The sequence below is a fragment of the Hydractinia symbiolongicarpus genome, chromosome 2, assembly GCF_029227915.1.
Source record: "Hydractinia symbiolongicarpus strain clone_291-10 chromosome 2, HSymV2.1, whole genome shotgun sequence".
Classification (NCBI taxonomy): Eukaryota; Metazoa; Cnidaria; class Hydrozoa; order Anthoathecata; family Hydractiniidae; genus Hydractinia; species Hydractinia symbiolongicarpus.
In genome coordinates, this window is record NC_079876.1 from 31,587,981 (window position 1) to 31,615,545 (window position 27,565).

The 27,565-nt window shown below is 33.8% G+C and overlaps 1 protein-coding gene and 1 long non-coding RNA gene across 5 annotated transcripts; one reads left to right on the forward strand and one right to left on the reverse strand.

The window, feature by feature from the left end:
• Positions 1 to 124: 124 nt before the first annotated feature.
• On the reverse strand, positions 125 to 26,174 carry LOC130630673 (DNA repair and recombination protein RAD54-like). Of its 4 annotated transcripts, none has more exons than XM_057444251.1 (28): positions 26,158 to 26,174; positions 15,307 to 15,354; positions 12,828 to 12,870; positions 12,553 to 12,666; positions 11,586 to 11,705; positions 11,440 to 11,500; positions 11,036 to 11,171; positions 10,521 to 10,540; positions 8,472 to 8,521; positions 7,551 to 7,628; positions 7,428 to 7,475; positions 7,177 to 7,192; positions 7,039 to 7,091; positions 6,846 to 6,939; positions 6,214 to 6,338; positions 5,975 to 6,056; positions 5,095 to 5,163; positions 4,637 to 4,743; positions 4,516 to 4,555; positions 4,366 to 4,398; positions 3,943 to 4,095; positions 3,333 to 3,443; positions 2,667 to 2,725; positions 2,385 to 2,528; positions 1,770 to 1,925; positions 1,586 to 1,609; positions 1,333 to 1,496; positions 125 to 486 (listed from the first exon to the last, which is right to left on the reverse strand). In XM_057444251.1, exons 3-28 carry the CDS (start codon positions 12,828 to 12,830, stop codon positions 285 to 287), a joined length of 2,262 nt encoding a protein of 753 aa, XP_057300234.1. In that variant the 5' UTR covers positions 12,831 to 12,870; positions 15,307 to 15,354; positions 26,158 to 26,174; the 3' UTR covers positions 125 to 284. The 4 variants fall into 4 exon arrangements, with proteins under 4 accessions (XP_057300234.1, XP_057300231.1, XP_057300233.1 ...); XM_057444248.1 differs by lacking the exon at positions 26,158 to 26,174 and adding an exon at positions 25,097 to 25,402; XM_057444250.1 differs by lacking the exon at positions 26,158 to 26,174 and adding an exon at positions 20,168 to 20,294.
• Positions 26,014 to 26,872, forward strand: LOC130630682 (uncharacterized). The gene is made up of 2 exons (XR_008982096.1): positions 26,014 to 26,351; positions 26,613 to 26,872. It is a non-coding gene; the product is annotated as an uncharacterized LOC130630682 (long non-coding RNA).
• The last annotated feature ends 693 nt before the right edge of the window (positions 26,873 to 27,565 follow it).

Below are 27,565 nucleotides of genomic sequence, written 5' to 3' on the forward strand. Positions count from 1 at the left end.
TTCAAGTTTGTTGATTTTTTATAAAAGAATAAATACCTAATCGACTAATTGAGGGGCGTCAAATGACATTAAGTACCTAAACATGCCCACCAACATGACGCTTAGGGTCACACATGCAACATAATGTAATAATATTAATCTATTTGTTAAAAAGAATTACAAAAATAAATACATTAAATTTAATACACCTCCAACTCTTCTCATCTTGTACAATAAAATTATTAAAAGGTGTTTGAAGATACAGAAGAAACAACAACCAGGAGGTGAGTATATTCATGGAATGTTTACACGACCTTTATTTGAGCTTCATGTGACCGTTGATGAAAAACAAAAGATATCCCAGCATCCCACACACGTTTCAATACGACATCCACAATTCCTTTCGAAGTTGCACAATGATTCCACATGGAGAGATCATTAGTACAATCTGATCCTTCAGCTGGTGGCTTCACTTGAATGTTGTTTACGCAACGGCGACACTTGAATCTGAAAAAAACATTTTAACATCGCGAGACTGGCAAATACACGTAAATTTTTACGTAATAATTTCTCGAACAAAAAAAAGTAGTTCTTATATTCAGGGGCTCAGATATTCGTAATGTCTGATAATCAACAATTTTAAAATGTATAGTTTACCCTGTATTACCCTAAATTTAATTATCGTGAAACAGTTTTAATTGTAAGCTTGGTTTAAATAAAATTTGGTGTTAATTACAACGTGTACCTAAATGATTTATCTAGTGTACTTGATCGTAACAGATTTCTGCGAAAGTGTCTACCTTAAAAGGAGAACTAACGATTGATAACAAGTTGTGCTTAAAATGTTCGTTATAATGCGAATATAAACTGTGTTTATTTATTGTGAGCTTTAGTTCTCGAGATACTTCAGGTCAAAGTAGTCCTACGGCGCCGCCATGACAGTGACGATTAGGACTTTCTATTCGGTAAAATACCAACTTGTGTGACGTAAGTCGGCGGGTATGTAAACAAACACATTCTTAATGAACGAAACGAGGGAATGCTTAACTGTGATTGTCGATTTTATTATGTTTTGAAATAAATATCTTTCTCAGAATAAAATAATGAAAGACCTTGAATAATAGTTTAGTTGATTACATAAGGTTGTGGGCAATTAAAAGTTCTTTTAATGACATTAGAAGTTGTGCCTTAATTGCAACTTTGTTTCTGATTGTCTGAAAGTCGTCCCAGACTGCCGGTAAACGCTCCTAAATTCTATTGTACGACCGTTTACATCACTACACAACTCGCTTATATTGGCACAACTCGACAATTTCACGTTACTCGTCCAGCAATATTGAGATTACTCCTTACCTGTCATGAGTATCACTTTTCGTGTTTTCATCGTATCGAAACAAATCTTTCAGATCATTAGCAGTAAACAATCTTTCTACATCTTCCACTTTATCAACTACGCAACTACTCAATGCTTTCTTATGAGCTTGTCTTTGAATGATTTTCTCTTCAATAGTACCCGTCTAAAGAAGACCATCACATATGCCTTACATATTTGTTCAGTTACAGTAAGGCTAACCCTAAGCAGTAAGCATGATGACATTTGACTTACCGAAAGCAAACGATATATAAATACCTAAAACACAATAAATAAATATTAGAGATATGATAAAATGATAAAATAAAAAAAACTTCGATCGTCATTAACCCCTTTTTCCTTATCTAATTTTGAAGAGAACAAGCACTTGACATTTTGCAATGAATAAAAGCCATTAATTGTAAAGATAAAGTTTTACTTGTTTCTTTTGCCCATCCCTCCAAACACGTGCCATAGCTTGATCGTCATTGGCTGGATTCCAGTCTGGATCAAACATAACCAATCGATTTGCACCAATCAAATTTAGCCCACATCCACCTGCTTTGCTGCTTAGCATGAACAAGTAGACATTACTCTGAAAAAGTAAAAACAAAAAATATCACACCGTACTTCACATTTTCGTTTGCACCTTAGATTAAACATGTTTTTAATCAGATAGGTCTTATAAAGCTAAACAGATAGCATCGTGTATATATTTTCTTGTGTCCCCGACCATGCGGTTTAAGTGTTTCTTTGTTTTGTGCAAGAAACTTAAATCACAAGACTTTTTCCCATCATTTTAAACTTTAATATGCTTATAAACGCTACGCCTAATCTCTTTAGTATTGAAGAATGCTTGTTACTTTAAGTGCACTAAAACTTTTTTTGCCTGAGAGCGAAAGAGGTAGCCCTGAAAGCAAGAGCGGTAACGGTATTTTTACATACAGAGTGGATTTTTCTAGTTACCTAGCTAGCTGATGTCCAGGTGTTTGTAACGATCTGCAATAAAATAAAAATGGAGCAAATGTTCGAACTACTCAACAAAAGTGCTTACGTTGGGGTCATTAAAATTATCTACAATCTTCATCCTCTTTTTTATTGACATGGAACCATCAAGACGAACAAATTGATAGCCTCTCAAACGAGCAAGTTTTTCAAACAGGTCGATGGTTTGTGTGTAATTTGAAACTAAAACCACCTTAAAGAAAATTAAATTGAACTAAACAATATTTTCGATACAAACCATGTCGCTACAACATGGTCGTTAACATAGCGACAAATATTGCAAAAATCATGTAAGGGTATCTAAGATTAACAATAAACTTAATATATATACCTTGTCATCGGAAGTTGCCTTCACTACAGCAAGTATTAAATCCAAAACTTGCATTTTTCCTACAGGGTGAATAATCGTCATATAATACATCAAATATAATCACTACCCTTCGCGAGAAGAGATTTTTGCGGATTCGCAAAATTTTGCGATTTTTTAAACCAATCCGCGTAAATTTTTTCTCACGAAATTAAAAAAAGTAAGCTATTCTCAAAATTTAGCCGCGCTAAAAAAACTCTTAAAGTGCTAGATTCGCAGAAATTAATATTGTAGTATAAACCGGTCCGTAATTTTTATTAAAAGGGAATAGGTAGATTGGATAATTTTAAAAGAGCAGACGAGAAGAAATCACATACAGAAGATTATCATCTTAAAATTATACTCATTTGCGAAAATTTACTCTAGCTAAAAAAAAATATCTGAAATTCTTATTTTAAGACTAAGTACATATATATTCACGAAAGCTAAATATCAACCTGAAGATAAAATGAATCAAAAAGGCTGAATGTGGAAATCATTAAGCATAGCAGTAGCTAACAAAAATTAGATAGCAACTTAACGTGTTAACAGAGGCAGAGCAGTCGATGCAATGCTTCAGGAGAAACTGCACCTCCTACGCATCATGCATTTCGTAAACTGGCTGTCGATGCAAACAAATAAAGCACTTACCAGATAATTCCGGCTGGAATTGCTTCACACTAAAATTTGTAGGAAACATTTCCAGAATGTCATGCAGGCCATCCTCGCATAGTTTGTGTTTATCAAATATAAGTTCAGGGTCTGTAGAAAAAAATTATTTTAAAATTTAAAATCAAATGAGTTATATAAATTTTTAACAAAGAGATCGGACAAGCTTTTGTCTATGAAATAGAGGAATTTAAAAAAGGTTTATAAAAAGAATTATAATGTATATAAAGTATACTATAAAGACAAGATCTTTATTGAAACGAAATTTGAAAGGTTAAAAAAAGAGCATATTCAACACATAAAAAATATAAGATTGTTTACCGCAAGCTGCTTTTTCTCTTTCAGATATCACTTCCCAAAAATATACATAGGCCTTTCTAATTGACATTGGCAGGTTGCAATTCTGCAACATGTTAATAAAACAGTTCGACAAATAAAAATTTTTTTTATGTCAACAATTTTAATTCATTATCATTTGCTGACTAATTTATAGGAAGAGAGAGAGAGCAAAATTTTAACATCATTTTTGAATACAAAATTGGACACTGGAACAGCATATGTATAGAAAATAATAACAATAATTGAAACTTACGATTGCACAGCTTTTTTATTTGGTTGATGAAAGCTAATGAAGATGCAGACAACTTCCCGTCCTTTGTTTCCATGCGGACAACTTTTGAATTGACAAATGCTTTGTACATATTCTGTTGTCCGTCTGCTAACTTGCAGAAGACAACCTGCTCAACTAAAACGGTAGAAAATGTCAAATGAACGAGATTATTAAATCCAAACAAAGATGAAGAAAATTCACCAAAAACAACACAACGAATACATCCTAATACCATATGTTCACCATTAACATTGAACAAACTAGAACTGATATCATACTACAAAACGAAGTTAAAATTGTTGAAACATCTTTCGCGAGATTTTTTCTTATAAAAGCAAGATGTACACGCTGCAACAGTTCATATTTTACATAGACATTCGTGCATAATGATTGTATTATTCTAACCTTTTACTGGTAAGTACTTCGAAAGAATAGCAGCTGAAATGAAGAAATGAAAAAATATTAAAATAATACAAGAAAAATCCGAGAAAAGTAAAATGATCAAAAACACAAAAATTTCTTCTCAAAGCAACAAAGAAAATATTAAAGACCTACATGTCCTTCGAATGATACATTTGCTGACAATTGACAGCAGCTGAAAAAGTATAAAATAAAAAATAATTTTTTGAGGAAAAAGTCACTTCCATCTATACTAACAACAGATTAATTCCAATACCTCAGTTAGCTTGTCCTCTCCTTTTTTCTTCTCATCATCACTAGCTCCAGCATCTCTTCCTCTTAAGATTGGATTTTCAAATTTCTTTTTAAATTCGTTCACAGTCCCTAGAAACATGAAATAGTATAACCGACTGCAAACTTATAGTATGACCGACAATTCCTCTTTTTAGCCCCCTCCCTTTATTTAGCCCCCCCTTTTAATAAGCTCCTTTGTATTGTTCCAGGCACTACAAGTCCATAATAGAACTTCTTCTGTTAGATAAAGATGATGATATAGCAGATGAAGTTAATCTGCAAAAACAGATAGTGTGTTTAAAATTCTATTATTTATTTACCCCCTCTTTATTTAGCCCCCCTTCTATTAGGCCCCTCGTCTGAAACCTCCACAATTTAATGAACCCCCCGGGGGATAAAAAGAGGAATTACGGTATGTACATATATTACTATAAAACTGACCTAATATACCACCATTAACAAAATGAACGAGACTGAAGTATTCTAAAAGATCGTTTTGGATTGGTGTACCTAAAAATAAAAGTAGTGAAATTTCTCATTCCAAGCTTGACAATCCGTAATTGGATTTATCTGTACAACATTAGTTGTTCTTTTGGGTCGTTTTTTTTTATTATGCCAAAGTCGTAACGGTGGCTCTGTTGTACAACAGTTGCTCAAACGTCATGTTTTTGGAAACCAAGCAAGAAGTTTCAATTTCAAAATTTTGGTAATAAAGTTGTGGTAATAGACGGATAGTTTAGCAGCAAATGTTTAGTTATGTATCATAAAAATGTAAAACTGGTAAATTTTAAGGAATGTTTTTGGGATACCCATTGAAACCCATACATAATCACTGAAAAGCATAATGCAAGTACTGTAGACTCGGACCATCAAGTGGTATGGGAAAAGTGCTGGACTTAGCGAATGTCCTAGTTGAGTGGAGCTCTCGGTAAGTTAGACTTTTTGAAAACGTCTGACCGATCGATATGAAAAAAAAAACTTAAAAATTGTCGAATTTTCTTCTTTTTCAATATAGAATAATACAAATAAAATAAAAATACACAGTCTGAAATTAACTCTTTTCATACAGTATTGAAGCCTTGAAGTTTTAAATCTTACAGATTCGAGGTAAAAGTCTTAATTATATGGGTTTTCTTGGTTGAAGGACCGAAAAAAGGGGAAGAATTATTAGTGAATAGTCTGCCTCATCTGGGGTCCTCATCAACTTAAGGGGATGATTTTAGCCTCAGTTTATAAAAAAAATTCAATGGAAATTGAAAATCAGTCCGACTTAGTAAACGTCTGACTTCACCAAGGTTAGTAAAAGTCTACTGGATAGTACCTGAGAGAAGAATTCTTTTGCTTGTTTTTAACAAGTTTAATGCTTGGTAAGTCTGATTCTCCAAATTTTTTAAACGATGCCCCTAAAAGTTTAGAACATGCAAAGAGTGTCAATAATGGTAACAGTTTTTTTGATAACAATGACAAAGTTTTTTAGCTTCTATACAAAGAAATTTGTAACATTACAGCTTTATGTCAAATCCACAATGTGACGCACTTTTTACAACACACAACATTTACCTCATCGCATATCACAATCCCAACCGGTGATCGGTGCAACACAGCAGCATGTAATCGAAACGTCTCATATGAAATGATAAGTATTGGTATGGGAGCTCTTAATTGGTGCTGACCCATAAAGGAAGCTAAATATATAATGCGAAACAATAAATAAACAAGAAAGGGTACGAAATGTAAACTTGATGAAAACCTAATATTATAATTCTGAAATATATATGTCAAAAATTAAAAGCTTACCTCTTCCGTAAAAAACAGTTAATTTCATATCAAAGAGCTTGAAAAGTTGTCTGGCAATTTGTCTATTATTTTAAAAAAATTTGATTGGTTCTTAAGATTTTGGACTTAAAAGTTCCACTAATTATGCATGACATCTTGCAGTAGCTCTGAATGAGGTGTTTTACTTAACAGTTTTGGCATTTATAGCATTTTTGGCCATTAAGTTTCACGTTTTAAACATTTTACATGAATTACATAAATTACTAAAATTATGCTCAATAACATGATTTACATGTTTTATAACTTGCTATTGATATCATAATTACACATAATTAGTACACCAATAAAAATTTTTAAAAAAATAAAAAATTTATAATTCATTTTTTGGCAGGTAGTAAGGTTTAAAAAGTTCTTACAAAGTTTCTGGTCAATTTCTGATTTAGTCCCACTATCAATAGCAAACGCTTGCACACGACCTTTTAACCACTTGCCAATTTCTTTATCCCAATTCTAGAAAAAGCATGGTAATAATGGAACTTTGGTCCAGAGTTTCAGACTAAAGAAGTGTCTGTGATACTCTTCATAATCTCAACATTTTACATAATTAACCTTAACAAGACTTGCTGGTGTGACGATGATAGCTTTATTCACTTCTGGTTTTCCTAAATGAACAATACGTTATGCAAACGTAGAATTAGAAATAAAAATGGTACATACAAAATAAAAATAAATTAAAATAATTCTAACCTGACGGGCTCTGTTTCTAAAAGATTAAAAAGAGGAAATAGGGATTATATTTTTGGGCAAAGAAAACGAATCAAACCGAAAGATTCTTTTCTGTAATCACAAACACTACTGTCCTTGCCATTATGGTTCAACATTAATGGATATTTGCAAATTTACTGGCAAAGACTACAGACTACAGTGTTATCTCAAAAAAATAAATAAAAAAGCGACAACTGATACTATAAATGGTACCAATATCAGATTTCACTTACAAGGACAGTCCACAATAATGTGATGCATTGAAGAGTTTTACCAAGACCCTAAAAAAAGAAATTATATAAAAATTGAAGTATGTTATATTTTGAAGATCTATTAACAACTTAAAACAAACATACCATTTCATCAGCCATAATACAACCATAGTTATTTTCAATACATCTCCCAGTGACACAGTCATATAAAAATTTCACACCCTAAGCAAAGAAAACAAACTTGCATTGAAACGTACACAAAGTGCCATTAAATTTAACGACAGTACAAGATGAAAAAGGTTTACAATACAGCAAGCTGCACTGAAGTATCTTGTCAAAACTGGGGTTAGGCTCCCAGAAGAAGGTGCTGAACACACTTTCTTGCTTCTTACAAGCATAAGTACTGTCCAACTTGGACCTAAAACTATTCTTTAAGAAAATCGTAAAGAGAAAAAACAATCCTTCTATCACAAACAATACGACACAAGACAGAGCTAACAACACATTTGTTAGAAAAACTATGCGGGTCTACAAATTAAAATTTTTTGCAGTAAAAAACGTTTGCAGTTATACAAAATTTTTTCTCCAGTTTCAACTAGTGTTTATGAATTTCGTGTTATAGAAGCATAATTCTCTGAAACCATTTCTAATTTTTGTAGGAAAAATATCAACTGAAAAATTCATTTACTTCCTTTCTTTAAAGTATTTTACATTTCACAAGAAATTCAATTCATAGGATTTTTAACAAGTATAACACACTTTACACATAATATCATAATAAAGACTTGAAAAACAGTAACTAGAACATCGAATTTTCCTTTATTAGACTGGGGATACCTGTTAACGTATTAAAACTATTCCCAATAAAAAATTTATGATCTTAAAGATATATGGTCTTTACATAAAAAACCTTTACGTGAACTGCCAAAGCAGGTGCAATAATATCCAATCCTTGTCAAATTAATAATCCACAGCAAACAAAATATATTTGGTCTTTTTTATCTCTATCACCTCTTGTGAAGTAACAAGCAAATTAAAGGAAAATCGAAAGACAGAAAATCGTACCTCTCTTTGATGAGGACGCAGAACTTTTGACAAAATCGGGTCAACCACAACTATATAAATAAAGTCAAACATTTTAAAAGAAAGTAGACAACAAAAAGTAGTCAGGGTAAAGTATGATAGTGTGTGTTGATATATGAAACTTTGTACTTAAACTTTTGTGTAATATTTTTAAGTATAAAATTTCTCAATTACATTACTTTTTTGCACGTGTATTCCTCATTGTTGTTGTTGATGTGGGTAGTGATCCTTTTATACACAAAAAGTTGTTCTTTGAAATTTTTTTAAAGAACTTGAAACCGTGACCAAAATAGAGCATAGAAACATGTGCTATCCATGAGCGATTAAGGAGATGTTACTTTAAATATTAAAATTAAAATTTTTGCAGCAAAGTTAAAGTAAAAAAAAATTATTTTTAAAATTTTTTTGTTATTTTTGTTTTAGTTAGAATCTCTGTTACTGGAAGTCAGTGATTGAAATGATATTGCAGAATAGTATAGGAATTTGTATCACTTTTGTGACAAAAACAATATGGCAATGCAAAATAAGATATTATGTACTTGTCGCAACCGTTGGATCAAAATTACAACAGTTTAAAATATGCTTAGGACAAAAAAGAATTGATTAAAATAGCAAACAGTTGTAAAGAAAACAGTAGTCTAGCTACTTATTGCACAACAAAATGCAAAAGACAAAATTTATTATTTTTACAAATGAATGCCTAAAATGGCGAACAATAGGACATTTTTTATTTGCGATGGGTACCCAATGGGTAACAAATAAATTTCATTTTCTATGTCCTTTCTATTGTAGAAGTTACATTACAGACAAAAAAAATATGAAAAGAAGTGTTTTCTGTGCATTTTAGAGCAGAACATGAAACTTGGCACAAAAGACAAACATATTGAAGTAAAACATTTAAATTAATAGAAATGTGAAAAGAAACATGTCAGTACTCTAAATCTGTAAAAGAGAACATATTTTCCTTAGTCGAATTAGAACCTCTGATTAAATATTCCCTGGTAGTCAATAACTTTTTGTAATTGATATTAAGCCCGGGGAAAATCGATCAACATTCTCGGTCAACATTCTCGTCAACATTTTGAGCAACATATTGATACGATTTGCTATACCCTCGTTAACATTTTGGGCAACTATATTTTTCTGAAACATGGCCATTCATTCAATTTTTTCAAAATGACGGAAAAGGAATCTGCAGCATGTTTATTGCTGGCATTGGTAATAGATGACGATGAAAAAAGAAAGCGAGGCCCTACCAGAAAATGGATTCAAAGAAGGGAAGAGGAAGAAGGTCAATCAGTTTCTCCACTATTTCATCGTTCCATTTAAATTTTTGTTTACCAGCAGTAGTAGTTTCAGGATCAGTTGAAGCAGTGATTTCCGCCATTTTTAAAATGAATATATCTCCATGTTTTGATCTTATTTTCATGCAAGTCGTGTATACACTCGAAGAAAAAGATTCGAATTCGTGCTAGAACATTCGAATTTGCAATTAAATGATTCGAAAATACTGAAAAATATTGCCAGAAATGTTGATGGCTATAGCAAATCGTAGCAACATACAAAACTCATCAACAATGTTGATCAACATTTATTAAAAAAGTTAATAAATGTTGATCAACATTTTTAGAGGTTTTTTTCTTCGCCAACATGTTGACACCCATAGCAAATCGAGCCAACATGTTCATCAACAAATGTTGATGGGTAATGTTGCTCAAAAGGTTGTCTTGATTTGCCCCGGCCTTAAGAGATCAATTACTTTACTTGACAGCTAAACTGTTACTGGTAGACAGTCAGAGTGACTTTTATGAACTTTAAATAAAGTCCAGTAAAAAAAGCTTTACTCATAAAAAATATTCTAGTATTTTCAAAACTTTTGAAGCTCATCGCTACAAAATCGCTTCTTAGGAGTTTTGATTCCTATAAAAGCTTTTCAAACTTTGACACATGGTAATAAAACATGCAACCTTAGTTCGAGGTTGATAAGTCAACAACTCAATAAGTGAACAGAATCTCAAAATAAGTTCTCACCGTGCACCAACTGGTCATCACTAAAAAAAAAAAAAAGATTAAGCTAGTGTTGGGAAAACCAAAACAGTCATACTTTCAAGTCCCTCCTTAAACTTGAAATTTGCACAAAGGAGTATTTGTTTATTTTTTATTTATTTAAAATTAAGGTATTATATATTTTATATGGACTTAACTGTTTTTCTTTTCATTGAAAAAAATTTGGGAGCTGCCATATTATATAGTTGTAATACAAATTGTTATGTTAAGGGAGGAAATATTTTGAGTAAACTGAATTTTGCAGAACTTATTACACATTTTTATTTTTATATGTATCATAATCTAGCTACTATGTCTGTTGCTGTATACTTAATTCTTGGCAAAAAAACTTTGATGCCACCATTGCCCTTGAAAATTATTCAAAATGTAAAATGTTTTAAAGACAAGTCCTTCAATCGCATAAGGTAAAAAAGATCACCACCACCATACATCTGTTAACTAGCTATAATTTTTTTTTATATAACAATAATTAGTTTTACCTCTTTTGGTTCAATTTATCATGTGCTGAAATTTCCGGTGGGTGATACAAAACAAGTGCACCTTCTTCATACGGATCATATGCACATAACTTGTGTACTTGTTTTCGCATTCCCAAGCTTCGGCCATGGAATGAGCCTGACAAAAACAACAACTTGCAGAAAGTCATAATTGTTTAAACAATTTTATCAACTTTGGAGGTACACCTCAAGTTCAATTACATCTGCTGCTAGAATGTGTCAGCCACATTGAGCACTATGAAGTACTACTTGCTCAGTATCGTTGGCCTTAGGGAATTAAAACAAGTTGTGTATGGGAAATGGAGTTATCTTCTGAAAATAGGAGGTGGGTTTACTTCCCTTAAAAACAAATAAGTAGTAATCATGTTATAAATATCCTTACTTACCTTGAAAGTTTTTTAAGGGAACTTTAAATGGCTTGGAGAGTATACTTTGAATAAGAGCTTCCTAAAATTGAAAAAAAGGTTCAAGGTTTCTTTTTAATGGATTTTAAAATTTAATTTATAATCTACAAATTACAAATAACACCTACATGAGCTGACCATTTTCCACTGATTGAAGATCCATTGGTTGTAGTGCATATCACAGCAAGTGGCTTTCGGTAGGGAGAAATAAAATCTGCAGTATTGTAGCTAACTAATCGCTTGTTATTCTGAAAATATATTTAAGAAAAGCTCTAAAAAGTATTTTTTAAAGAGAAACTACTGTAAAAATCAAGTTTTCTCTGTTATATTTATTTCCTCATTTTTCTCATTCAAACTTCTTTTTAGGATTAAACCCCAATGTAAACAATGGCATGCAGAAAGTTTAAGTGTGCTGTAGTTATCATCAAAAAATACATTTTGTGAAGGTTTCTGTATTTTTATTTTTTTTATCACATTTATCAGAGAGGTGCACTAATTGAAAAAGAAAGAGTATAAACATGGCTGACTAAGTATGTCTTTTATGTGAACTATCGATCAACTGAAGTTTTTAAAATTGTTAACTGGACTTAACCACCATTTTTTTGAAATCTCCATGTAACAAAATTCGATAAAAATATTGCCACTTTGTACTATATTTCTAATGTTTACAATCTCATTTTATCCGTCATCACATTCAAGAAAAGAGGTTCAAAGCTACTGTAGCTTTGTAATCTGTTCTGAAGTAGAGAAATGTCTAAATCAGAAATAAATTATTATCTTTGCCAGTACTACAGGGTATGAAGAATGCGAGAAGTAAAAAAAATCTCATAGATTATGTCTACAATGTGATGTTTAATGGTTGGCTAGTACCTGTATTCCTTGAATTTGCATGACCTTGAAAAAATTTTTAAAATTAAAAAGGTTTTTTTGTATATATGTGTTGTCTTATCAAAATTTTTAAAATGATGTTTTTTTCACTGCAGTTTTAAAAATAATATACGTAATACAACAATTTAAAAAAGGGTAAAACATTTATTATTTTAAATTTGTTCTTTGGATAAAATGTTATAGCAGTATGGATTAATTATAACATGCCTTAGGCAAAGAAATACTTTCATCTGGCTGATAGTCCTCATCACTGTTGTCATCATTTTCTACACTTTTCCGTTTGAGTACATTTTCAACCTGACTTGGAGCTTTGCTTTTCCTCTATAACAAAAAAACGAAAAAACATCAAGTAATAAACACATGCTACCATGAAATGCCCATGAAATTACTCTTTTAATGACAATGCAACTGCAAATTCTGTTTATAATTTTTTGTCAATGAACTAAATGCCTTTTCTTTTAATAATCATATCAGAAACTTACCATTTCTTCATGTTTTGATGAATATTTGAACTTACAAATAAATCTAGGAAAACAAAACACATTCTGAAGATAAAATACAGACACATGGTTTAAAAAAACAGACTTGTTTAATTCATGTTAAAGGGATCTGAGGTACTTTTACAAGTTGGACTTATGTATTTCATTATGTATTGTACTGTTTACATGTTGTATATTTATATTTATTCTATTTATAGAATTATATAATATATACTGTAAACCTGTGTAAGTTATGATTCTAAAATTTAAAAAAAATATAATACTACTAGCCGAATCCCCGTGGAAGAATCCACTGAATCTCTTGTTGAATCCTTTTGAGGGGTGCCAAATAAACACATAGAACTCAGTAATTTGAATTTTCAAAACTCACATTTCAACCTCGACCCCGGGCTCTTTGTCTCTTTTATAACGGGATGGCAAAAAGAGAAAAAAGCCCTGGGATCAAGGTTGCACAATCTGCATTATTCTATGTTTATAACCGCTGAAACAAAACGTCTAAAAATATAAGCATGTGCAACAAAAAATAATAAAAAAAATTATGAAATAAAAATGGAAAATGTCCAAAAAAGTCGAAGGCGTCTAACAACCGTTACGTAAAAAGCGAAGTACGCAAAAATATATACTTGCTTTGCCATTCCAGAAATACAACAGGGGGAAAAGGATACCAAACATTAAAAAAAATCCAACATTTTTCAAAGTCATAAAAAATCAGCTGTTTAGTCTATTGCAAACGGCAAAGCTTCCAAAATTATACTCAAATTATAAGAAATTAATAGTTGAAAACACATAAAAGAGAAATATAAAAACTTGAATCATTTCGTGTGTTGTATATCTACCAAAATATTTTAATCCAAAATATTAAAAGAACAGACCCAAACTTATAGTTAAGAAAATCACGCATAAAATCAAAGAAGATAACAATGCAGTGTTTTCGAATTTAAGAATCGAATATATTTCAAACGGCAATGTAACAGATGTAAACATTGATTTAAGTTTAGGTTTTAGGTTTAGGTTTTTTATAACGACATCAACACTGAATCACACCATCTGTAGTGTGAAAAACAGTAACAACGGAAAAATTACTTTTTACATGTTTATGTAAATTCTTTTCTAGGATATACACGCTGTTTTTATAAGAATAGTGGGTTTTAGTTTCAGCCTCGATGTTCTAAACTTCTTTGACAAATGCTATCCTCATTTTTCTCAATATGTTTTTAACATGACTATGGCCTGAAAACATATAATGCCTTAATGAAAAAAAGCATGTTATAAGTTACTATGCTAGTTAGCTAGCTAATGGCGATTCTACTACATGTAACGGCCCATTGCTTGGACAAAAAAAAGTTCAGTTCGTTTGATATACAATAAAAAAAGTAAATTTCTAATAAATTTTGTGCGTCATACAAATCTTCGTATTTAAAACAAACTATTAAGCTTAGACATATTTTTAGGATATTCTAAACTTCTGACCCATTTTTCAGAGTATGTACTTACAAAATAAGTGCTTAAAAAAAATATTTTCTGGCTCAAGACACAACAACAAACTTAATATTTAAGGAAAATTTAGCTCTGAAAGAAGCGGCTAGAAACTCGTTATACGCCCAAGTTCATTTCTCTACTAAATAATCTAAACAACGAACCTGCCTTTTTTTTACTTCTCAGTAGGTAGCTTGCTAGCGTTCTCCTAATAAAACTCCAATCAGTTTTTTACTATGAATACTAAACTTCGTTTCATCCCAAAGAGAACGAATTGAAGATGCATACAATTGCCTGAAACATTTTCAATCAGTTCTCTTTGTGATGTTAAATCATCGTACGTTAGAAACATTTCTAACTACAACACCAACTTCGTTTGACAACAACACAACAGTTTGTTTTTTACATTTCAGATTCGAATTACATTCATATTCGAATCCGATAGAATTTCTATAAAAGGAAGCAACCTCAGTCCCAGAACACAAAAATGGAAAATATAGAAAAACAAATATAAGCTTTAATCTAACATCATGATGAGTAAACAATGTTTGAAGTAACTTTTTCCAGGATTACTTTGAAAAACAGACAACCTTCTTCGCTCCGCTTTTCTTTTTTCAGTTGATAAACAACTTTCCGCTAAATACGGCGTGGACAATAATCCGGGGGTAAAATTAAATTATTATATTTATAACGACTCCGTGGGGCTTTTAAAATAAAAAAACAAAACAAATAAAAACGTTTAAAAATAAAAAAAAATTAGTTTTAATAAAATAAAGTTTTCAGTAAAATAGAGTTTTATTTTTTAAGGTAATAAGAAACAAGAATTAAATGATTATATAGTAACCCCCTGATTTGCAATTTTTTTTAACTTGGTAAATTTTAGCGTAACACCACGTCATAAAAAAGTAACCCGTACTTTGCGTGTCGTGGACTCACATGGTTACTCACACAAGCGTAAGACAATTTACAATCATTTTAGACCTACCTGAGCAGGTAACATCATTGTGTCATGAAATTTCTTTAATGTGTTTGTCTAAAATTAATAACAATGAGCATTATAACACGCATGTTCGACTTTGTTTTTATATTGTACAAAGTTCGGAGCGAAATAACACTCATTTTTAAGCATTTTTTTTGTTGTAGATGATAAGCTAGCTGTATCTTCTTGCTGACGAGACTGTTATTTTACTTTTATTTTTTTCCAGATATTGTTTAGATCGCGTTTTGGATGGAGAATTAAATGAGTGGAAATGATCGGAGAAAACACAAAAATCAGTTTATGTTTATTTCATGTTAAGTACGAGCCAAAGGGTCTTCAACAAAATATTTTCATATTTTTTATTGGTATATGGCCAGTTAGAGGGAGAGGGGTCAATGTAGTGGCCGATAATAAAATTATATAACAGGCAAAATCTTTTCAGAGTTTCTTTTAAGTAATCATAAAAAAAGTGATGAGGAAGTTGTTATAATTTCAGTTATCACATTGAAAACCTAATAATAATAAAAATTTGCAGAACTTTAAAACTGCCGGTCAAAAAAGTTTGGTGAAGATCACATCATCAAACTGATACCTATCAAACAACAGGAACAGTCGTGCTGTTTGTTTGTTGCACTGACATTCAGCAACTATTCCGAAAAAATGCCAACAAAACCGAATCTAAGCTCCTCACAGATCCAGCCAGCCTTAACTCTCAATTCTTGCCAGCAGCATGACATTAATAAGCGCCAAATAATCATAGCAGAGTTATGCTCAAATGCCCCGAAAAATGTTGTAAGAGACTGCATTAGACTTATGACCCAGTTAAACCATCCTCACATATAAAGAAGTCCTTAAACCAATGTCTTAAAGAGAACCTCAAAGAAACACTAACCTATCTGAATAACAAAACCATCTCAAACATCCAACAAGCTTGCGATACTGTACAATACTAATCTGCAGAATACAAAACCTATTCCCTGATACCTGTCAAATTTGCAATGAAAAATATTGCATAAGGCGGACAGACAAAACCTTTCTTGAATGTGAGGTATGTCAACAAGAAGTCCACAAAGAGTGTTTCGTTAATCTTTTTCCAGATGGTACTCCAAACTACAATCCTTACAACATCCCAGGGATCTACTATACCTGCGGAGCTTGTGAGCTTGAAGTTATTCCCCCAGAAGAAACAAACTCAACTTATCAAACACCAAACCTTCCATCAGTGCCTGGGAGATCAACATCAACATCAACAGAGTGTCAACAAAATCTTTCACAGGAAGCTTCTTCAGAACTCCATGTCACAGTAGTAGATGATATAGGTGAGCATGAAACAGAAACTGAAAGTCAGGCTCCACCCAGTCTGTCCAATGAAGACGAAGAAGATGACATCACCCTGCCAAAAACACAACCAGAAACTCACATTAGGGAAAACCAACCATTGTCAACAGAGAACCCTGAATCACATGAAGATAGCCACAAACCAAAACCAACATGCAGATTCTACATAAAAGGAAATTGCAAATTTGACAGAATCAAAGGTAAAGAATGCAAGTTCTTGCACCCACCACCATGCAAGCCCTTTTTAACTCATGAAAGCAATGTAAGAAACGGATGCACTCTTGGTAATAAATGCATTTTCTTCCACCCATTAATCTGATCAACGTCACTCTCAAAGAGAGAGTGTTACAACCTAAAATGCAACAAAAGACATATAAAAGGAACAAAAAGAATCAGACCATTAATGAGTACCGTGATCAGCACACCCAACCAAGACCAAATGCTGCCTCAATCCACAAACACAGATTTCTTAGAATACATCTGACACAAGGAATACAGGCTTCTTGTGGTAATGTATACCAAAATCAAAGCCATGACTACCCAACAGACCTATCATCCCCACCCAAACTCAATCAACACAACATCCTTCCATTCTGTCAACCAGGAAATCCGCTAACCCACCTGATATCACTTCCACTTCCACATCAACAAATAACAAACAACCAGATCCCAAAGAGGTACTGAACTCCTTCTCATATAATAACATACAAGGACTGAAACTAAAAACTGTTTAATCTAAAATTCCATATATCTCTGACATACTTCTTACCAAAAACAACTCTTTATTGGTCTTACAGAAACCTGGTTACACAACCATACAGATGTCGAACTACACATAAACGGTTACAAAATCTTTTGAACAGATAGCACTCGTAGAAAGGCATCCCAACATGGACGGTACTCAGGTGGTGTAGCCATGTATGTTCGAAACGACCTACCAGCCACCTTCAAACCAATCCTAAACTACTCAGACAACGCAATACAGATCATTGTCATCTACTCAGAGCATGTGAACTTAGTCCTAGCTACTATGTACCGCCAACCAGATGACCACCAAAGCAACAGAACAACATCAGAAAACTACTCACAAGCAATAAATGGGCTATATCAAGTGCTGAACATCTCCCCATCTCCAGACATATTCATAATGGGTGACTTCAATCTACTTCACACCAACTGGCCCAATTCCACCCCAAACCAAAATAGTACAGAGGTGAAAAAGAAATGATCACCATCACAAAAAACCTACTACTTGAACTCAGTCTCACCCAAATCAACCGCAAACCTACACACATAGCTGGAAACATATTTGACCTTGTATTCACCAACAACACCAACATCATTTACAATATCTCATTTATACCTACGCTCAGATCAATATGACACCACTGCTTCCTAGATATATCAACATCCTATGTACCCTCACATATCGCACAACAGACAATTTCTGGAGTGTTCTCATCCCCTTTCGATCTTCTAAATTACCAGAGTGAAAATGTAAACTGGACTTGCATAATGGAAAATCTCCAAGCAATCAACTGGGAGCGGGAATTCCAAGATCTTGATGTACTGGACATGCTAAAGAAATTTTACAACATCTGCACCAAGGCATCAGAAACACATGTGCCATCAAGAAAGATAGAACAAACCAACAGAAATAAAATTCCAAGAGAGAGAATGGCACTCATGAGAAGACGAACCAGGATAAACAAACAACCAAAACAGTACACAAACAAACAAAACCTCTGATGAACTCTAAGCTAACTCTTCTTCTAGTCCTGATGGCTTCCCATCAATCCTACTGAAAAAGTGTAAAAACGTCATAGCCACCCCACTCAAGCTGATTTGGACGAAATCATTCGAAGAATGAACCATTCCAGACACTAACCAGTGCTATAATAACACCAAAACACAAGAGTGAAAGTAAAACTAAAGCTGAAAACTACCACCCAATTGCCCTAACTTCTCACATCATAAAGGTCTTTGAAAAGGATGTCCAAAATCAAATTGTGTCATTCATGGAAAAAAATAACCTGTTCAACAGCTCCCAACATGGTTTTCGTGATGGACGGTCATGTCTGAGCAAGCTTCTTGACCATTTCAACAACATTCTACAAATACTCTGCAACAACTCAAACGCTGATGTTATATGCTTGGATTTCGCAAAAGCGTTTCACAAGGTCGATATAGACATAGCTCTTAAAAAAATAGAAAACTTAGGTATCAAAGGCAAACTACTCAAATGGCTGGAGTCCTTCCTAAAAAACAGAGCCCAGTACGTCTCAGTAAACCGTCACCATTCACTCACCACAGAAGTCATCTCTGGCATACCACAAGGAAGTGTGCTTGGACCGCTCATCTTTCTTATCCTTATGGGGATATTGATCTTTCTGTAAAGGACGCATCACTCTAAAGCTACAAGACTTACAATGAAGGTTGGCTCTGAAAGTGACGACAAAAATGCAAGCAGACCTAAACTCAGTCTACGATTTGAGTAAACAAAACAACGTGATGTTCAACAATACAAAGTTTAAACTCCTGCAGTACGGAAAAGACCTAGATCTGAAGTCAAAGTCAAAGTACAAAACAACAGCATCAACACAAATCCAACCAAAACACAAACCAAAGATCTTGGAATACTAATGACAGATGATGCTACCTTCAAATCGCGTATAAATAAAATTGTAGAAAATGCAAAACAACTTACAAGCTGGATTCTTTCGATTGCGATCACCAGAAGTTCTCCTACCAATATGGAAATCCCTTGTCATCCCTAGACTTGAGTACTCCTCTCAACTCTGGTCTCCTGCTAGGAAAGGACAAATCAAGGTACTAGAAGCTCTGCACTGGAGCTACCTGAAAAAGATCAACTGTGTACACTTAAACGCGCTTAAACAGCTCAAATTGTACTCGTTACAAAGACAATGTGAACGCTATCAAGACATATACAGTTGGAAAATAGCTGAAGGCATTGTCCCAAACCTTCACACGCCCATGCAAACCCATGCAACACAAAGAAAAGGGCATCTCTTTCAACTACCACTGGTGCTGAACAATTCCACAAGCTTCACTAAACTACACAACAGCTTCCGTTATCAAGCTCCAAGAACCTTCAACGCCCTGCCCAAGTCTCTAAGAAGCATCACTTCATGTCGAGTTTTTAAGTTTAAAACAGCCCTTTGACAAGTTTTTCAAAACTCTCCCAGATGAACCTCCCATTCCTCGGACAAATAAAGCCTCAGAAAACAGCATAGTCACTGTAGTTCGATCTAACCCTCATACTCCTCTCTCTAGAGATGGAGTAGAAGAAGAGGAAAAAGTGACTGACGTCGGTCGTCCACGACAGGGGTAAGGCTACAACTTCAAAAGTTAACATAAGTAACATAAGTAAGCAAGTAATAACTGCAAGTCAATTAAAGATATTTTTAGCTTTCATGGTTTTGGGTTAACTAAAGATACAAAAGAAATTATGAACAGACAAGATCAAGTACTTCGGAAAGCCAGGAAAACAAAGAGGACTGGGACTTACATTAAAAAACTAAAAAAAACAGTGCAACATCTTCATCTGTAAACAGAATTACAACAGAAACCTTTTTTCAGAAGCTAGTCGAAACCCACAAACTTCTGTACAATTATTAAATCAATCTTTCCTGGTTCAAAAGAATGCGACAAGACAAGTGCTTCAGTACCATTCTTAGAGACAGTTGGAAATAACACCACATCAATAGTAGATAGGTTCTGTCGCAATTTTTCAACTGTAACGATCTGAAAATAATATTCTTTAAATTAAAAAATTTTACATGGAAAAAAACTTGTAAGGCTTGAAAAGAAAACTGAGAACATTTTTTGTCTAAGTATGTCAGTAAGATATTTTTAAGAGAATATTTGCTGCCTGGAATGCTAAAGGATGCCTAATCACTGATTTCAAAACCATTATGTTATATAATAAATTAGTCATTAAAAAGAGGTGTCTTTATAGTTTTTTGAATCATTAGTGTCTGTTTTCCTTTTCTCTTTCGGGCATTGTTTGGGTCTATGCGGGTTTATTCAGGCATATACTTGATTTTTTTTGTAAACGCCCAAAACGTATGCGGCCCTGGTGACAAGTTTAGCTATTACTTGTTCTCTTTTCCCATCTGATTGCACAATTTTAGTTGACAATATAATGAATAACGAATAATAAAATATTCCTATGTGCTTTTAAATATGTTGAGAACAAGAAACTTTTATTGATGCAATTGTCCAACTTCCCCTTACTTAGGGGCCGTCGGCAAACAGTTTCTGTCTCCGTTAACAACAAAATGGCTGTTAGAGGGGAGGGGGCAAAGCATCACCCGTTAAAAATATAAAAATGGAGACGAATTTTAATTTCTCACCTTTGTTTCTTTTAAGGAGAATGACGAAAATTCAACAAATTAGAAAATGTTTCCACAGTAACAGTCTGCCATAATCGAGAATTTGTTGTTGTAAAAATGGATCTCGTGTACGTATAGCCAAGTCTCCACAATGATTGTTGCGTAAAGCAACCAATCAATATCGAATATTTATGAAAATGTACATACTCATTTCCAGAGACAATGTTTCCTAAACTTTAAAGGTATGGACACAAATATGTTTATTTCTTATTCAAGGATGCCTAGTGATATTTTATAAAGTTATGTTTGTGCCACTGTCGAAAATATGTTTGATTAGCGTCATTTTTTAATTGCAAAAGTGAGTCGGTTGGTCGGATAAAAATTTTTCTTGAAAAATTACAAAAATGCTATATTTCGCAGCCATATTTTGTTATTTGTTTTAAATGTACGCCAGCTGTATTTTTAGCCTTCGTTTCAAGCTCGATTTTTGTCAATGTTGTTCCCATGGTTTTCGCTTGTATTGCTGTATAAATGCGAAACAGGAAAATATAGCACTGAGTAGCACAGCGCAGTCCCCTATTGAAATAACATTCTGAAGTAACAACTGTAATTGGGAGAACCGCTGAAAAGGTAAATGGTGGATTTTGCTTAAGACTTACAATGAAGGTTGGCTCTGAAAGTGACGACAAAAATGCAAGCAGACCTAAACTCAGTCTACGATTTGAGTAAACAAAACAACGTGATGTTCAACAATACAAAGTTTGAACTCCTGCAGTACGGAAAAGACCTAGATCTGAAGTCAAAGTCAAAGTACAAAACAACAGCATCAACACAAATCCAACCAAAACACAAACCAAAGATCTTGGAATACTAATGACAGATGATGCTACCTTCAAATCGTGTATAAATAAAATTGTAGAAAATGCAAAACAACTTACAAGCTGGATTCTTTCGATTGCGATCACCAGAAGTTCTCCTACCAATATGGAAATCCCTTGTCATCCCTAGACTTGAGTACTCCTCTCAACTCTTGTTTTAAATGTACGCTAGCTGTATTTTTAGCCTTCGTTTCAAGTTCGATTTTTGTCAATGTTGTTCCCATGGTTTTCGCTTGTATTGCTGTATAAATGCGAAACAGGAAAATATAGCACTGAGTAGCACAGCGCAGTCCCCTATTGAAATAACATTCTGAAGTAACAACTGTAATTGGGAGAACCGCTGAAAAGGTAAATGGTGGATTTTGCTGCGTGTCAAAGATCGTTTGGTTTATTTTTTACAAATTTACTGACTCCCCCACTCGACTTTTGCCTTTCAAAGTTGTTATGTTATACTTGGCGCTTTATATTATGCATATATATTTATGGTGTAATTAGCACTTGATATAATATATATAGTTGAAACTAAACATGGCGCCGCGAGTGGATTAACCAGCGAGAACTATTGTTGAAATAAAGTAGATTTTATATCTTAAGGAATCTTAAAAATCAAATTATTTAATAAACGTTATGGAAGAACAAATGAAGAATGCCCTTTTTCCACCTATATTGGATCTATCAGTCGACAGGTTTCTTGCTTGGAAAAGCTGGAAAGAGAAGTGGACTGACTATGCATGACTGGACTTGAGGAAAAAAGTCCACAATACATCAGTGCAATGATACGTTACACTTTCACTAGCGAGATGAGAAGTATATATGAGTCGTTTTCGTTAACAGAAGAGCAAAAGAATGATCCAATAGCAATAATTGAAAACCTTGAAAAGTTTGCAAAAGGACTTGTGAATGAAATATTAGAACGTCATATTTTCAACTCATGCACTCAAGACGAAAGTGAGAAATTTGATGACTTCCTGACAAATGTTAAAAACTTGAGCAATAACTGTAACTTTTGCCCAACTTGCCATCCAGGTTTAGTGAGAGATCAAATTGTCTCTGGTATTGCCAGTAGTGCTACTCAAAAGAACCTTTTATCTGAAGCCAGATTAACATTTGAAAAAGCTTTGGATATTTGCAGAGCTGATGAAAAAGCAATCAAAGGTGAATTGAGAGCAGCTGGGAAGTTAATGTGCGTGTAGATAATAACAATTTGAAAATGAAAATTGATACCGGTGCTGATATTTCTGTGATCGGACTCAATCATCTGGAACAGATAGGGTATCAAGTTAATGACCTCCATCTAACAACTAAAAGTTAATCAGACCGGACTCGCATTGATTCAAATGTTATGAATTTATAAACGTGTCTCTGAAAGTTCCGAGAAAACTGTTAGTGAAAAGTTGTATTTGTGTGAATTTTGGGGCGCCCAGCAATCGAAAAGCTCAATTTAGTGACAATTAATCAAATTAAGCAGGACAATGACTATCCAGAAAACATTATTTCTCAATTTCCAGAGGTGTTTGAAGGTTTAGGTGAAATTACCATTACCATTGTTGGATCCTCTTAAAAAGGAACTTGATCGAATGAAAAATTTAGGGGTCATACGTCGAGTTACGCAAGCAACAGAGTGGTGTCATCCTATCGTAGTTGCGCCTAAACCAAATGGGACTTTGCAAATATGTTTGGAGCTGACCAAATTGAATGTAGTAACATAAAGAAGTCTTTATCAACTGGAAAGTGTTAATGACACTTTGGCCAAATTAGGGGAGGAATGTGTAGTTATGTCTAAATTAGATGCCAACTCAGGTTATTGGCAAATGAAACTAGAAGAAGAAAGCCAGTTAAAAGCCACATTTGGTCGGTATTGTCCAACTTGTGCTCCGTTTAGCCTTACCTCCATGGCCAAAACATTTAATGAGCGTATAGAAGACATGATTGTGGGGAAAAGTGGTATTGTTAAGAGTATGGATGATTTTTTAGAGTTTGGAAGAGATAATCAACATCATGAAGAACGTTTGAAAATATTTCTATCAGACTTGTCTAAAAACAAAGTAACATTGAATTTAGAGTAATGCCAATTCCGGAAAACCGAAGTCAAGTTTTTAGGACATAAAATTTCAAAAGAAGGAATTTAGCCATTAGCAACTAATGTGGAAGGTATTAAGAAATTTCCATTACCCACAAACATTACCGAACTCAGACGATTTATGGGAATGGCTCAACAAATGTCACGTTTCAGTGCAGATCTTGCTAAAACTGCAAAGCCACTAAGAGACCTTTTAAGTTCAAAAAATCAATGGATATTGACAGTTGTTCATACAAACGCCTTCAACAATTGTAAATGTTAGCAGCTTCATGGGGAATGAAAAGAATGGCAGTTATTTGTAGGGAATTTCTCATTTTGTACTAGAAACAGATCACAAGCCGTTAATACCAATTTTGAATAACAAACCACTGAATGATTGTCTCCACGTATACAACGACTAAGAATGCGTATGATGAAATTCAGATTTACTGCAACCCATGCACCAGGAAAAGAACTACTGGATGCTGTACATTATCACATGCACAATGCCAGGAACCAACAGAAGATGATGAAATTGCTGAGACTGAAGTGACTGCATTTTTGAATCAAGTGACACAGTGTACCAGCATCAGAGCAACGATTAGTAGAGATTAAAGAAGCCACTGCAAATGATGTTGTATTACAAGCAGTGATAACAGCAACCCAAACTGGATGGCCAGAACAACGGAACAGAAACTGTTCAATTGAAATTCAACCATATTGGGAAGGCAGTGCTAATCTTACCTACGTTAAAGGTTTGCTACTACTTGGAGAAATAATCGTAGTACCAAAGGAACTGCAACGTTCTATATTGATGAAATTGCATCAGGGACACTTGGATACAGAGAAGTGTAAACGCAGAGCTCGTCAGACTGTTTTTTGGACTAAAATGAATCGAGACTTACTTAATCGTCCAGATGCTGCTTGTGTCATTGAAGCTCCCAAATTAATTTTTTCTCAACATGGCATTCCAGAAACATTAGTTTCTGATAATGGGAGCCAGAATGCATCTTATTAATTCATGAAGTTTGAAAACGAATGGGGATTTAACCATATTACTAGCAGTCTTAGATACCCCAGAAGTAACGGTCTGGCTGAATCAATGGTGAAAATTGTAAAACGTCTTATAAAGAAAACACAAAGATCAAATGACGATTTTCACTTACGATTGTTAGCCATCTGTAACGCATCGTTAAGTTGCGGAGAGTCGCCTGCCCAATTACTGCTTGGGTTCAATCTCTCCAACACCTTACCATCTGTTGTTCGTCACACACCAAACTTCTTCTGAAACATGGGTAGAGAGAAAAAACAAATAAAAACCTACCATGACCAAAAGTATTCTGGTACGGCCTCGATATTTCAACCGGGCAAAATAGTCTCCATTCAACATCAGGACACTTGAGAATGGACAATCAAGGGGGAAATATTGAATGAAGTTGTGCCTCGCTCATATACAGTTCAACTACAAAATGGAAATATTTTCAGCGGAATCAAATAACCTTGGTTATATATGTTTTATAAATTTTAAAAAGTTTTTATGTTATACTTGGCGCTTCATATTATGCCTATATATTTATGGTGTAATCGGCACTTGATATAATATATATAGTTGAAGCTAAACAAAAGTGAGTTGGTCAGGTGTCGCTAACCAATTATATTTTTGAGGGTGGCCTTAATCAAGGCATTTTTACGTTCAAAACCTGTATATTTACAATGTCTGATGTTAGGAATTTTGCAACAGATATAAACAATAGCCAATTTGCCATTAAGGGAGACAAAAATAGTTTGTCGACGGGCCCTTTATCAGTCAGGGTAAATACTTAATTGGGGGATGGTAGGCAAATTAGGGCATACCACCTATTTAGGCGACTCATTGTAACCTAGTTAGGCCATTTGTAACCTAGTAGTTAAGACATTACAATATTTAATGGCTTTTCACACATTCCCAAGAAAAAATATTTACAACAGAAAGTTTTTGTTTGCCAGCCTAATTAAACTACATCACGTCGCCTAACTAAACGACTCGCCTAATTAGGTCATGTTTACCCTGACTGTTTATGTCTCTTAGAAGAGGCAAGCCCATATCAAGCAGCTAGCTAAAATAGAAATGTGTAGCTAGTAGTCCTAATACTACACGTATTCTGATTACTACTCTGATGCCTAGTAGGTTTACAGCTAGAAAATCTCTAAAGGGAAAGGTTGGTTCCTGTATCTAACAGCTAAATACCTAACCACTGCAAGAAAAAACGTTTGTTTCACAACACACAGTTCCCGCGCATTGTGCCTCAGAAATATGTCATCAGATCTAGTTCACGGCTACTATCGAACAAGGGCGACATAACTCGTCAAACGATGACTAAGGATTTAAAAGCAATTATCTACTTTGTTTCCCCCCGCAAACTACTATAGCTCACATCCATGGTAAAACATCTTGGTTTTTCTGTTTTCTTTCATCTTGTGTTGCTATTAAGTCAAAATTTTCCCCTTTGTGTAGTATTCTTTGTTATAAGGGTCAGCAATGTTTGGGAGAAATACCTTATCTTGATAAATCTGCTTAGTAGTTAGCTAGCTAACTTTTTTTTAGCTATTTTTGATGTTTTCAACATGTCCTGCTACATGTTTGTTGTTTGCTTGTTTGTTTTTATGTTTTTTTTTGTTTTTTTCCTTTTTTTCAACATCTAGTGTATACTAATGCAGCCTGTTATGATGTCAACTGAGCTAGCTGATCGAATTACCCCCAACAAAGGTTATCATTCTTGCGATCGGATTCACGTCATAACACTGGTTGAACCAATCATGGGCCAGTATTCAGGTTACGCAGCCATTATGAAATGATGTAAAATGCCGCAATCATAATGTTTTTGTGGTGAAACCTTCATAATTAAAATACTGGATTTTTCAAGAATTCTTTTTTTTTAGTCAAATCTTTAATATGTTTTAGATATACTGCTTAATTTTTTCCATTTCCCAACATTTTAACGCCGTTTTGCTTTTAAATTCTGTTTAATTCAGGTTGCTACTGTGAAGGTTTGACCGTGAAAAGTCCACTTTGTACCCCATCCGAGAGCAACGAAGGAGAAAATTCCGACCACAAGAATAGCTCATTCTAGTCATGCGCTATCTTCTTTATAGTATCTTACAGAGTTCTTTATAAGTACACTATATGACTAGATAATGTACTATACCTATGGTTGTGTATATATACGTAAACTCAGTTTATAATGTACAGTTCGGCGATTCTGTTCAGCTTTGTTGCCGTAGTGATGATTGACATTTTGCTTAATTGACGAAACACATTTGTGCTACATCCACCGTTTTTAAAATTTCGCAGGGGTGAAAACAAACATAGTTCATAGGGGGAAGAATGATAAGAAATGTGAAAATGAAAGAATAATTAGCTAACGAAAGGTAACCACAATAAACATCTGTCTGGAAATGATGCTTACCTATCTAGATTTTGCTCCAAAAAATTATCTGTGCTCAGACTTCCTAACATTGTTCTTAAAACTCCAAATTGTGTCTAGCTGTGCACTCTCTTCACCTAAAATACAGAAACTTTTCACCTCCAAAAAAATTGTTATGACGTCAAACCAAATTGCTAGTACCTCTTAAATGTAACTTTACATGTGCCAGAT